The sequence below is a fragment of the Ipomoea triloba genome, chromosome 10, assembly GCF_003576645.1.
Source record: "Ipomoea triloba cultivar NCNSP0323 chromosome 10, ASM357664v1".
Taxonomy (NCBI): Eukaryota; Viridiplantae; Streptophyta; class Magnoliopsida; order Solanales; family Convolvulaceae; genus Ipomoea; species Ipomoea triloba.
The window spans coordinates 25,417,569-25,431,234 of NC_044925.1; the positions used below are offsets into that span (position 1 = coordinate 25,417,569).

A 13,666-nucleotide genomic window follows, 5' to 3' on the forward strand; every position below is an offset into this window, starting at 1 on the left:
ACTCTACTGGTCAACAGTTTCATTAATTTTCTCATTATCGAACCAAATTTGCCTTGAGATACGGTAATAAAAACTCACCATCAATCAATTAAGCTGCTTCAGCTTTCAATAATTTTTATTTATAATAATACATGGTTTATTTATACTAAAACATATATATAAAAAATGGGGGTGGAGAAGGGCCCCTCCCCCTATGGATCTGCCTCTTGGTGGAGGCATGCCCACGATGTAGACACGGATGCAAAGGGGCGATGTTACATGATATTAAAAAAAAGGAAAAAGTGTCAAATAGGCCACTGAACTTATCGCTTTTGTGCAATTGGGCCATTGAACTTAAAAAGTGTGCAATTCAACCATCAAACAAGTAAAATTTGTGCAATTGGACCATTTTTATAAAAATTTTCTAGTAAAATCCAATTATATTACTAACATATATGTATTAAGAGTGGCATTTTTTTCTATCATACTAGTTGGGAGTCAATATTGAAATGTTTTTAACTCAAATTGAATTAAAAAATTTTGTAAAAATGGTCCAATTGCACAAATTTTGCTTGTTTGATGGTTGAATTGCACACTTTTTAAGTTCAATGGCCCAATTGCACAAAAGCGAGAAGTTCAGTGGCCTATTTGCCACTTTTTCCTAAAAAAAAAAATCTCTTATTAAATGATGAGAGAATTTATTTATATAAATTAATTTATCTTATTAGAGTTATCGAATCATGACACCCAATCAAAACATAAGTTATGACATGTTTAGTAAATGGTTGTTAACTGATTGATTTAGATGGTATAATTAGTTAATAATATTAGCTGATTGCAAAAATGTGCATGATAAATTAGTTGTTAGTTGTTAGCTGATAACTGTTTTGTATAATTTATTTTTTAAAAGGCTAATGAAAAAAGTTGTTTTGAGCAACTTTTCGAATTTTAGCATTTTGAAATTACAAAAAGCTGATTAACCAAACACGTATATTAATTTTTTAACCAAGTCAAATAACTAATAGTATTTAAATAAATCAAAATTGACTAATAAACTAACTGTTACCAAATAGGGTCATAAGTTATCTCGTTATATTCGATTTAATTTTAATTTATACAATTTCATTATTAGCCTAGCTTGCCGTGTGGACAAACTACTTTTGTAGTGTTTATAAGCATTATTCTCAATAATTATAATTTTGTAGCCCATGTGCGAGCACACAACTTTTGACATCATCTGATCTGTAGACAGTAGACTAGTGAAAAATATTTTCATATTCCACACGTCCGATTTCCTATTTCACACGTGCTGCTGATCAATTTGGGGTTTAATTTAGATGTAAATTTTGGGAAGTATTCATCTTAAACATTTATTTTTACTTTTTCAAGTTTTTTATTCTATATTTTTAAATTTTATTTTCTAAATGTACAAGGAAACATATTTCATTTTTTAATATTTTTAAATTATTTTTAAAAAATATATAATTTTACTAATTAATTAATAAATGTATCCTTAGAGTGTTTGCACAAAAAAAATGTATCCTTAGAGTTGACAACAATTGTCCACTGACAAAGACTCTTTTTAGACTATGATTGGTTGAAATGGCGTTCCATAATGCTAATGTACATTATATTACTCCAATTGTCACATTCGACTTGTTATATTTACTATTCATTAATCAAAATATTTTTTTTCACTGATTTTCTTTAATATTTTTTAAAATAATTTTTAAATTTATATTTATTATTTAATAGTACTTTTAATATATTTTTTAAATATATAAACTTTTTATACTAATACAATATTAAATTAACTATTACGAAAAATTAAATTATAAATAACTTGAGTCAATTCTTAATAATCAAACAAGACACATAAAATAAGGCGAATGAACTATATGATATATGAATCAAATAATCTACCTAATATATTTCATAAAATAATAAAGTCCTAGTCCAATAGAGAATTGTTTATTTATTTATTATTTGTAACTCTAATCCACTTGCGACCCAAAGAGAATGGTGGCTAATATTACAAAATAAAAATGGGGTCGGCATTGAATTGGCAATTTAGATTTTAGAAGTCGATCTCCACCTAACACTCTACACACGCTATTCACCAAGTCACCTACTTAAATTGGTTCCTAAAGTATTGGCATATGCAGAAATTTTGCTGATGGAATCCCTTATATTGGGTATATACCTCATAAATATAATGTTGTAGTCCTGAATCTATTAAGTTTTTAAATAACTAATTCCTGCTGACATGTATCAACACATAACTCGTTAAACATAGCTAATTCTAACATCATTCTACCCGATGGGCATTATTGGTTGTACATGGTCGAGCTACCATCTCGTTAAATATTGTCTTATGAAAAATTCTACTAAGCTTTTGAATCGATTTATTGAACTAGACATGGAATCTAATGATAATTCCCCAACACAAATAAATTAAAGACAAGCAAGATTCATTGCTCTTGTCTGTAGTAAGAGAATCCAATATCAATGGTTGTTAGGGATTTGAAGTTTCAACCTTCAACATACAAAACTAGATTAAAATTAGGGCTGCGTTGATTTTCTCTTGGAAAATTTTTGTCCACGTACAAATAAAGCCATACAGGTGCATGTATGAGAACTTATGTGATAGGCTTATGTTCAACGTGTTTTTTTGTGGCATAAAAATGCTAGTTTTACTTCTTTTGTTTTTTAAAGTAATTTTAAAAATATTTTTTAGCACAAAAAGTTACAATATTTAATTAGTTTCATAAAATTAACTTCTAATGAATCAATGATGATTAATAAATATGATTTTTTACTCTCAAAAAAAATATGATTTTTTATTACTTAATTTACATAAATAACAAACAAATTAGAAATATTAAAGACACTTGGCATAAACTAAATGAAGAATAAGAAGATTCATACAGGTAAATTAATGAAAAAAAAAATTACGGAGTAACAATTTTTTTGTTTTCATATTTTATCTGACATTTTTTGTTTCCCTTTATTTGGTTTGGAATAATGCTAAGCTCCACGCCTAAATCATTATCGAAGCTTTTCTGACTGATTTGATATTTGCCATTTCGCTGAGGGAAAAAAGGCAGCCGGAGGAGTTGGGAATTGGCAAAAAAAGCAATGAAGTTGATGGTGGTGGCTGCTGAGTTGTTGGACAATGTGGTTAGGCAAGTGAGGAAAGCAATTATGATGACAGGGTGGCGGCTATGTGGTACATGATGATTAGAAACGGAATTAATTTTGATATAATTTCGCATTTTAGAAACGGAATTAATCTGTCCTAATTTACAAGTGATTGTAAAGTACTAGTAATAGTTTAAGTGGAAAGTGAGAGGCGTCCATTCAATTGTTTAGACTGGCAACTTATTTGCCTATTAAGGACCAATTGATGGCTATGTTGTATGTATGGTTGAAAAAATTGATAGGCACTCGGGGAGCAGCTAGCGGCTAGCGGCTAGCGCCTAAGATGCCTAGACGGGGATTAATCGGCGTCTAGACGCTTGTGTATTTTTTTATTCTTAAAAAATTTGTTTAAGTATTTTAATTTTTTAAAGACTAATAATTATAAACTATATAATACTTTAATAGTTAATACTAAAATATTAAATATTAATCTAAAAAATATCTAGAGTTTGTACAATTTAGAATTATTTTACTCAAAACGATTTTGTTTTGAGCAGCCTAGTGAGTGCCTAGGAAGCCTAGGCGGCCGCTGGCGGTCGCCTAGCCGGCCAACCACCTAGACCACCATTTAAGGTGATACGCTAGGCAGTCGACCGGCGCCTAGCGCCTAGGTGGCAATTAATCGGCGCCTAGACAAAATTTTTGCAACACTAGTTGTATGAGATGATTAGAAATAAGATTAATTTTGATATAATTTTACATCGACTCTAATCTATTAGAGAGTAAATAATTATAAAGTGATACTTAAAGTTAGATATCATCTTTCCAAACACATCATGATCATCTTCCTTAGGCTTCTATTATTTATAGATATTGTTGAAATTGTTTGATCCATATTCTTGTAATATATACCTTTATAAAAATTTAGAATAAAAAAAAAACTCAAGCATTATTTCCAAATATCCAGCAACTAAAGAGAGAAAACAATAACACCAAACAAGGGCAATGGAGTCCTAAATTCATAATAATCCACTAAATAACAACGTTAGGTAGGAAGATAACACATCAATCATCCTATGTTTACATAAGTTTGGCCTAAATGCCTAATAAGGTGTTAGGTATCAAGTCACTTTCACATGGCCTAATCATTTTGCGCGTGAGTCATTTCAGTGTTTACAAATCATTTGGCTATCACATGATAGATCGCCTTTAGTTACTCAACAATGCTAAAGTTATATAGATCCAAACACCTGATTGAATAACTAAAAGACCACTTAGGCCGTTATCACCAATATAATGCAATAGAATTTTTAGCACTTTTAGTCCCACGACTATCGTGGCACTTGCAGGATTGGTCCACGACTTTTAAACTTTGTAATTTTGGTCCACGACTATTGTTTTTGTTGCAAAAATGATCCTTTTTCCCGCCGGAAAATAAATCCGGCGGTTTTTCCGGCAATTTTTGCCGGAAAAAAAAATATTGGCATATTTTTTGTCAAAAAATTTTCCTTTTTCAAGTAGGATTAAAATGAGCATTTACATTGTTGAAAAAAAACCCCCTTTCAAGCAGGAAAACATTAGTTGTCATGTTTAACACGCCATCTATTGCAAAAAAAAAATAAAAATTAATTCATTTCTAAAATGCATGAGATCGTGTCAGTATGGACTCCAAAATTATTTTGATTTTGGTAAACTTAAAGTTAAAACTAATTCATTTCTTAAAAAATATGTAGGCAATTTAATCTTAGTAAAATTAAGTACAAATATAATTCAAAATAATTTTTACTTTTTAGTTTAAATTTAATCTTACCTTTTTAGAATTAACTTTAATTAATTTACCAAAATCAAAATAATTTTGGAGTCTAGACTGACGCGATCACATGTTTTTTAAAAATGAATTAGTTTTTTTCGGCAATAGATGACGTGTTAAATGACAATCGATGTTTTCCTGCTTGAAAGGGAAATTGTTTTCAACAATGTAAATTCCCATTTTAATCCTACTTGAAAGGAGAATTTTTTCAGACGAAAAATTGACAAAAAATATGCCGATATTTTTTTTCCCGGCAAAAATTACCGGAAAAACCGTCGAATTTATTTTCCGGCAGAAAAAGGACCATTTTTGCAAAAAAACAATAGTCGTGGACCAAAATTGTAAAGTTTAAAAGTCGTGGACCAATCCTGCAAGTACCACGATAGTCGTGGGACTAAAAGTGCTAAAAATTCTAATGCAATATGTTATAACTTCTCTTAGCTTCCGCTCCATGGCCACAACCATCTAATAGTTCTCCTTCTATATCATAAATACTTCATCCTTCCTCTGAGAGTGGGTTCTTAATTCATCAATATTCAAAGTACCAAGAGGGGATCTTTATTCAGACACGTCCCAATTTTCTTCGTAAGCTATAATTCACAGCCTAAATCATTTAATAATTTATGTTAAGATTATAAGACGTATAAAACACTAGCATAACGAAATAATCTAGTTCTCACTTTTACTCACATAAACAACTCAACACCAAACACTCAAACCACAGACATCTTACCTTAAAGAAAGCAGTACAGTTCAACCCCAAACTAGCCTAGATGAATTCACAAGTCTTATACATCCATATATCTTGTTTTGGTTAGTACTCTAAAATAACCATTTCATGATCAATTATATGTTTTTATATCAAATTGCAGCTTAATCAGCTTAGTTTACAATAGCATTAGCTAATTTATAAGTAAACACCAAATATGAACTATCAAATGTTTCAATATCATATTCATCACAAAAATAAATAAATAAATAAATAAAATATGAATAACATTTTGATCAGCTCACTCAAATTCTTTAATTTATTGTGAAAATAAACTAATATTAATCATCATCCATAATAAACCTGTCAAAATGATTATTTAATCCGTGATGTTAACGATCCACGAAAAGATCAAGTGAGGAAGAAGACTGTGGTGTGAATTATTATACAGAGCAGCAGTAAGGGAAAAAAAGGATGATACAGAGTGCACCTTGATTAACAAGGGATTTGTTCAGTGAACCATTTGATCACCGAAAATGGAGCCTTGATCAACGACACGGCCAACTCTACGATCCACGTTACACAAAAGCAGCACGGGCACACGCAACTCACCAAACTCCTGCAATCACCCGATCAAATTCATTTCCCAATTAAAAAACAATTCAAAACCATAAAACCTGTCTCTTTCCCTGGCCAGAATTAATTCTATAATTAAAACAAAAATAGAATAAAGCGATTTTCTATGGTTGCATAGACATGCGGAGAGAACGGAGTACCCGACGATCCAGATGGCGACGCCGACGATGGAGAGGACGAGGGCAACGAAGGCGAAGGGGAGGCCTAACAGAAAGCCCAACGGCCGGCATTCACCGTCTTCTCCACAACACATCGTTGACTGACTTCGCGATTCCCCTTACTCTTCTACGCTCTGCCCACGCAATCTCTAGGGTTGTGACTTGTAAGAGACCCGACAGAATGGAAGATTGGAAGCCCAATTAGATTTAGACATTGAGTTATGGATTTTCACTTTCACCTCTTATGTTTTACAAAGTTTCATTTTAAACCTCCGGTTTTATAAACGCTTATCTTGCTTATTCTTGCTGCTAAGATCGCGCGGTCTAGTGGTGTTCGATTGCATTCTTATAAGAAGGGGTAGGTTCAACTTTCAAGTCTCATTGAAAACGATATTAACTCTTTGTGCTTCAGTAGGTTGAAAAATTAGTTATGAACAAATACTGCAATGATTCTTTTATAAAGATGTTACGTTGGATCTTTACCATTTTATTTATCAAGCCTATTGCGCTACTCAACCTAAAGAAGAGCGAGGAGTATATAATGTCGAATGATAAGTCGAAGAACACGATTTTTTTTTTCTTTTTCAAATCAAATTTAAATAAAGTTAGATTAGGATTATGAATATAATTAGTAATCTTTAATGACATATCTTAAATTAGTTACTCTCTTGATTAGTAAGGTTTTGTATATATTTCATAATACATTTCATGAAATTTTCGAATATATAAATTGTTATACTAACACTAACCTAAATATTTACCCAAAAAAATTGTAAATAATTTCAATACAATTTTATTAACCGATTTCTAACCCATAAAAATTAGATGAAAAAATACGGAATTAATATATCAATTGATGTGATATTCTAGGTATACACATACCTTTCCCTAATCATGTTCTTCTAGAACCTGCAGATTTTTAGGATTTAGCTTTATAAAATTACTAGTATTTTCTACGCGCGATGCGCGAAAATTCGTGCACAATATTAAAACATTAATTAAAATTTGTAATTTGAATTATATATACACAAATAATATATGTATTTTATATACACGCATATATGATTTACCATGCATAGAAATTTAATTAAAATATAATAATCATTAAATTAATTATATAATGATTTTAATAAAAATGATAATTAAAGAATAGGAAAAAGATATGATAAATATAGGTGTATGGTAATAATGATAAAGTTAAAAGTAACGGTGTTATAACGGTGTAAGGGTAATTTTGTATAACAAGAATGTATTAGGGGCAATTTTGTCTAATAACATTGAAGTGTACAACATTTAAAGTATAATGTATACATTTATTAGTATACAAAAAGATGGACATAAATCAAGAATATAACCTTGATTGAGACTTATTAAGTTTTTAGATACATTCTTTTGAAGGAAAATAAAATTATACATTTAAAAGAAGAAGAAAAAGAAATAATGGTGTTTAGTTTTGAACGTCTCTACAAAGCATTAATCAAAAGAAATAAATAAAAGCTTTAAAGAAAATACGTTACCAATTCAAGGTCAATAAATTTCAATACATTATAAATTGAAAGAAGATAGAAGATTCTTCACAGTGTAAAATGTTTATTGTGTTCTTATTTCTTATTAATAATTGTTGCTATTGCATAAATCCATTCAATGCAACTTTAGCTAGATATGCACCTGCCATTGCAACATGGTACGGTCCACCAAATGGACATGGAACTGATACTGGAGCATGTGGATTTGGAAATGTAGGCAAGCATCCTTACAATTCCTTAATAGCGGCAGGAAATCAAGCTCTATTTAAAAGAGGCAAAGGTTGTGGACAATGTTGCCTAGTAAAATGCACTTCAAATCGATCATGTTCAAGAAAGCCTATAAAAGTTCATATAACAGATGAATGTCCAGGTGCTTGTAACAATCTGTCAGTTTGGTTCGACTTGAGTGGAATCGCTTTTGGTGCCATGGCAAAATCGGGTCAAGCTAATGCCATGCGCAATGCAGGAAGGGTTCAAATCTCATACCGACATGTGAAATGCTATAATAAAGGTCAACAACACTCGCATATGATATAATTTCAAATGGCAATAATTTGTCACATGTTTAAATCAATGTAGTTACCAAATTCAAGTCCTCAAATTCTATAATTTGTTGGTTTGAGTCTTTGAGATTTTATATGAAAAGATGTAGATTTGATCTTTAAAATAAGATAGGTTACTTATTTCAAAAAAATAAGATAGGTTACAAATCAAACATAATTTAATTTATACATAAAACGTATGACAAATTCAAGTAATACTACAATTTTTGTTGTAAAACTGATAATAATATTAAATAAGGATACACAGAATAACTGATAACTCACCGCAAAAAATTAATGCGCATTATTATTATAAAATAGAAAAAAATAAAAATTCAATAAATCATTGAATTAAACACGATACTACCAATTAAATCACTGAACCTAAAAAAAATCTACAATTAAATATCTAAACTAACTAATTTAATGCGTTTTCAAAAAAAACTAATTTAATGCAATTCCTACCATTTGTAAATTTGTAAAAATTAAAATGTTATTCGTACGTAATTCCGAAATGATTGTGTGAGCAACCTAAAGCAAGACCAATGGTCTTCTACGTTGGCATATGCTAAAAAGTCAAAAGTCAAAAGTCAAAAGCACGTTGGACGACGGTGACACTTTGTACATAAACATAGTGCTATGAACACTGCCTTTGTTGGTGGATCAGATTGAGGAGCGTAGTGTAAGAGAAAAATAGTGGGAGTCATCATCCATAATGAGGCCAAAGATTTATGTTTTTGGGGACTCCATAACCGAGATGTCCTTCGAGGATGGCGGCTGGGGCGTTTCCCTCGCCGATCACTTCCGTCGCACGGTCATCAAATCATCTCTCTGCTCTTTAATCTTCTTCTTTGTGTGTGTGTGTGTAATTTTGTGTGTGCATTTTGGTTCAGGCTGATGTGGTGTTGAGAGGGTTCAGCGGTTACAATACGAGGTGGGGTTTGAGGATAATCGACAAGGCGTTTCCGGCGGAGCAGGGCGGAGGTGCGCCGCTGGCGGTTACGGTGTTCTTCGGAGCAAACGATGCCTGTGTTCCCGATAGATGCTCTTCCTTCCAGCACGTGCCTGTCGATGAGTACAAGCAGAATCTGCGTTCCATTGTCTCCTTCTTCAAGGTATTCCACACTCCCAAGTCCCAACCCTTGGGATTTGGAGCTTGTTGAGAACTCCAAAACCTCATTTTTGGACATATTATATACTTTCTGTGTTTATTTTTCCTAGAAACATGTTATCTCCTTAACGTTGTCAGGTAAAAATGACTATACTGCTTAATGTTATGACTCAGTCTGCAGCTGTATCTTGTTGTGTTCCACACTTCCACTTTTAGGGAGTAGAAAAACATTTTGAGATCTACTATGTAAAATGCCATCGGTGGCGAGCAATTTTCCCACTAAGATAGCATATTTCTTGCCCACAAAAGTTGAAATCCCTCACCACGGCCCCCACACCCTGGTCAGACAGGATTTGTAGAGGTGGTAAATCATGATACTAAGTGGCCCATTAGGTGGCCCCACACTCCGGTTAGACAGGATTTGTAGAGGTGGTAAATGAGGGTACTCAGTGGCCCATTAGGTGGCTCCCACATTCTGGTCAGACAGGATTTGTAGAGGTGGTAAATCAGGATACTCAATGGCCCATTAGGTGGGAAGATAGTATATTTCTTGTAACTACTAGGTACTAGTACTACCCACTGTGCCTTTAGTGTGAATAGAGATGATGCAAGAAATTACTTCAATTTAAGTATGATTGAATGTGTGATGAAAATTACTATTAGTAAGGGTGGAAGGAACAGAGTATACTTTCCTTTATTCATCTAGGGAGAAGAGTATAAGTGCAGGTACATTGAGATGAAGAACGTAATAACCTTGATGGGGGTTAAGTCAGAGATTTAGGCCTTCAGGGTGGGCAGAAAAAGTTTGGGTCGAGTTTACAATATGAGTTTACTAAAAGAGAAAAGTTATGGAATATTGATTTAGTGAACTTTTTTGAAGTGCTCAAGTGAAGAATCAATCGAAAGTATCTGCCTTTTGGGTCTTCCTTCTGTCTTTGATTGTTTGTTTGACTGTACACATCATTCTTAGAAGTCTATATCAATTATATTAACTTTAGTCCAGCAAAAAAACATATTAAAGCTATTAAAGTGGTCCATATATGGACAATCTCCAAATCCCTTTTTTCTTCTTGAAGTCTTTTCAGCAGTTATCTGTATATTTTCCATTGTTTTGTGTTTATGTGAATTCTTTTCTGCACTTGATGCTTGTAAAAAAAAAAAAAAACCTGGTTGCCTATTCTTCAGTCTTGATCACACTATGGGCAGTAGTCTAAAATTTATCTACTTATGCAGCTGCGGAATGCGATTCTGTTCTAACTTTACTGCTTTCACATAGCTATTCATTTCTCACTGATATAGCGAAAATCTAGAGTGAACCAGTATATCAGCTAAAAGCCTAAAACAATCTAATGCTTATTGAGTGTGCACTTTTTTTTTCTTTGAATTGGTGGGCCGGGAAGGGCCACTTGAAAGTAAATTAGCAAAAAGTATACACCCAGGAGGCCCAGTAGTTGCTATTAGTGTTTGCCACTTGACCATTTTTACTAGGCTTTTGCTGCTAAATTATTTAATACAATGCATGGAGTGCCCTGTCAGTTTCACTCACCCCTATAACTTTGTTTATGCACAAAGGTTATAAGGCAGTGCAATGCTCGCATAGCTTTACAAAGAATGTATCCTCTTTTTCTTATAAAATATTGGCTAATGGGGTGATTTGGTTGGTTGTTCATCGTTTTATTCTACCTAGAAAGATCTGTTCAGCTAATAATTGTGGCTGGTGGCCCATACAGCACAACTGTATTCTATTGTCTAATACTCTAATTGCATGCACCAATTTAAGTGTACATTTGATGATTTGAATATTGCATGACTTTGAATAGGGAGTGGTCATCATGCAACTGATAAAGAAACTTTAAGTAAAGCAAGAACTATTACCCTCAAGATAAACAATCTTCATATCTTCATGCTTGGTTTTTTACCTGATTTTGTGAACCAGGATTCTTTTTTTTTTGGTATGGCTCTATAGTTAATTGTCTTGTTAATAAAAGGCCAAAAAAGAAAAAAGGTTTAAACTCCCTGTTTTACATTCTACATTGTTAAGCTGATGGTTTTATCTCAAAGGTTTATGTGATATTAGAGAAAAACAATCTTAATGTAAGTTGTTTTCCCCCATAGTTTCTGCTGGTGTAAATTCTTACTTTTATTATAATCTTGATTATTAAAAACTATGCTAAAATGCAAGTTTTTGATTTTTCAGAAACAATGGCCAACAGTGCATGTCATCCTCATTACACCGCCTCCAATTTATGAACCGGCACGCCTTCTGTAAAGTTCTTCTCCACACATTCATTTCACGTGTATATGCAGAGTAGTGTTTTTTTGAGTTTAACACTACAATATTCTTCCTTTGCCCTATATGGACATTTCTACTGTTACTTGCAATTCGCGTGGATGACTGTTATGAGAAACTATGATATAATGTTACTTAAAAACCATGTGCAGATATCCATATGGTGAAAACAACTCGGGCCTTCCAGAAAGGACATATGAAGCTGCTGGAACTTATGCCAAAGCGTGTCTTGCTGTTGCAGCAGAACTTGGAATTCCATCTGTGGATCTATGGACAAAAGTTCAGGAAGTTCCAGACTGGCAAACTGCTTGTTTGAGGTAATATTGCAATGGATGTTCATTCTTTGTTTCTGTAGTCACCATACTATATAGGTATCGAAGGAATGTAGTAGCTAGTAAAACACTAAAACATCATGTTTTCTGCATCCAATTTCATCTGAAATGATTTGACTTAACTATATGGACACTAGACAGTCTAACTTCATATGAAAACGAATACATGTTTGATTTCTATGTCATATAATCTGCTCGATTCATCCTATTGCAAATTAACATCGTGTCACCCTTGAAATGCAGTGATGGTTTGCACCTCAGTCGTGCTGGGAATGCTATCGTCTTTAAAGAGGTGGTTGATGTGCTGAAGAAACTAGGCTCCAGTGTGGAAACTCTAAGGGTTGATTTCCCACTCATAGATGACATTGATCCAAATGATCCCCTGAAATCCTTTGAAAACTTGAAGAACTAAATCAGCATGCTGTTCTTGATTCTGATCCTTAAATCGGGTCTGTCTACAAACAATATCTTGATACCAACTTGTTCAATTTCCATGCCAACTTTTTGTACTTTAATACATAAACATGGTATGTAGCACGTTTGTTGGTCTTGTTCTTCTGTTATAAATTACAAACCAGATGATGCCGTTTATAAATATGATAATTTTGTGTTATCTGCTGCCCCTGTTTTGCAACCTTGTAATCAATTTGCTGTGAAAGAGTTTGGAACATCAAACATGCACTGCTAGTATAGAAGTATAAATGTTCATGGTAAAATGCTAACAGTTGAAGAAATGGGAAGACTAAGAACAACTTCTAGGGGCGTTTGGTTCACGGAATCTTGGATTATCTTAGGTAATAGGATTACTTCCAGGAAAGTAATGTGAGATTTTGAGGATGTAAGAATACCTTATAGGTTTGGTTTGATTGTGGAATATAATATTACCTTATTTGGTTAAGGCTTATATTTTAGGGTATATAGACCAATTCACTATAATGTCCTCAATAACACACACACATATAATTTAGTTCAAATGAGGTTGGGGTGCTCAAGTGCGGTTGTGTGGTAAGAGGAGAGCCATTGATCTTGCAAAAATCAACGTAGGGTTTTTGCTTAAGGTGCGTAAGTCTTGTGCTTAAGGTGTGTGGTTTCTGTGTTTAAGGTGCCGCCAGTTCTTCAGTTGATAACTTAAGGTGTGTTTTTTGTTAAAACTTAAAGGTGCGTCGGACTAAAGCTTTAGATGTGTAGGTTTGTTCTTAAGATACGTGGTTTTCCTTTTTAAGGTGCATCTTTGTATCACTTAAGGTGCGCCAATGTTTATAAACTGAAGGTGATGTTAAGACTTAAGTGCGTCATTTTAACACTTAGGGTGTGTTTGGAAAGTAGGAAAATGGTTTCTGGAAAATGATTTCCGGAAAATAGGTCATTTTCCAAAAAACATTTTCTTTTCTTGTGTTTGGATGCAGAGCAGAAAATTGACATTGTGTTTGGC

At 32.9% G+C, this 13,666-nt stretch overlaps 1 protein-coding gene across 1 annotated transcript; it reads left to right on the plus strand.

Annotated features, from left to right (window-relative positions):
- The first annotated feature begins 9,144 nt into the window (after window positions 1–9,144).
- LOC116032727 (GDSL esterase/lipase At5g45920) lies at window positions 9,145–12,847 on the plus strand. Its single transcript, XM_031275430.1, has 5 exons — window positions 9,145–9,315; window positions 9,395–9,616; window positions 11,810–11,877; window positions 12,055–12,219; window positions 12,478–12,847. Exons 1-5 carry the CDS (start codon window positions 9,217–9,219, stop codon window positions 12,644–12,646), a joined length of 723 nt encoding a protein of 240 aa, XP_031131290.1. The 5' UTR covers window positions 9,145–9,216; the 3' UTR covers window positions 12,647–12,847.
- Window positions 12,848–13,666: the final 819 nt, after the last annotated feature.

What these genes read in the sequence shown, in the direction of transcription:
- LOC116032727 (XM_031275430.1), top strand. Translation starts at nt 9,217, where the DNA reads ATGAGGCCAAAGATTTATGTTTTTGGGGACTCCATAACCGAGATGTCC. An exon ending in CCGATCACTTCCGTCGCACG is followed by an intron (nt 9,316 to 9,394) that starts GTCATCAAATCA and finishes ATTTTGGTTCAG; the next exon opens with GCTGATGTGGTGTTGAGAGG. An exon ending in TGGCAAACTGCTTGTTTGAG is followed by an intron (nt 12,220 to 12,477) that starts GTAATATTGCAA and finishes CTTGAAATGCAG; the next exon opens with TGATGGTTTGCACCTCAGTC.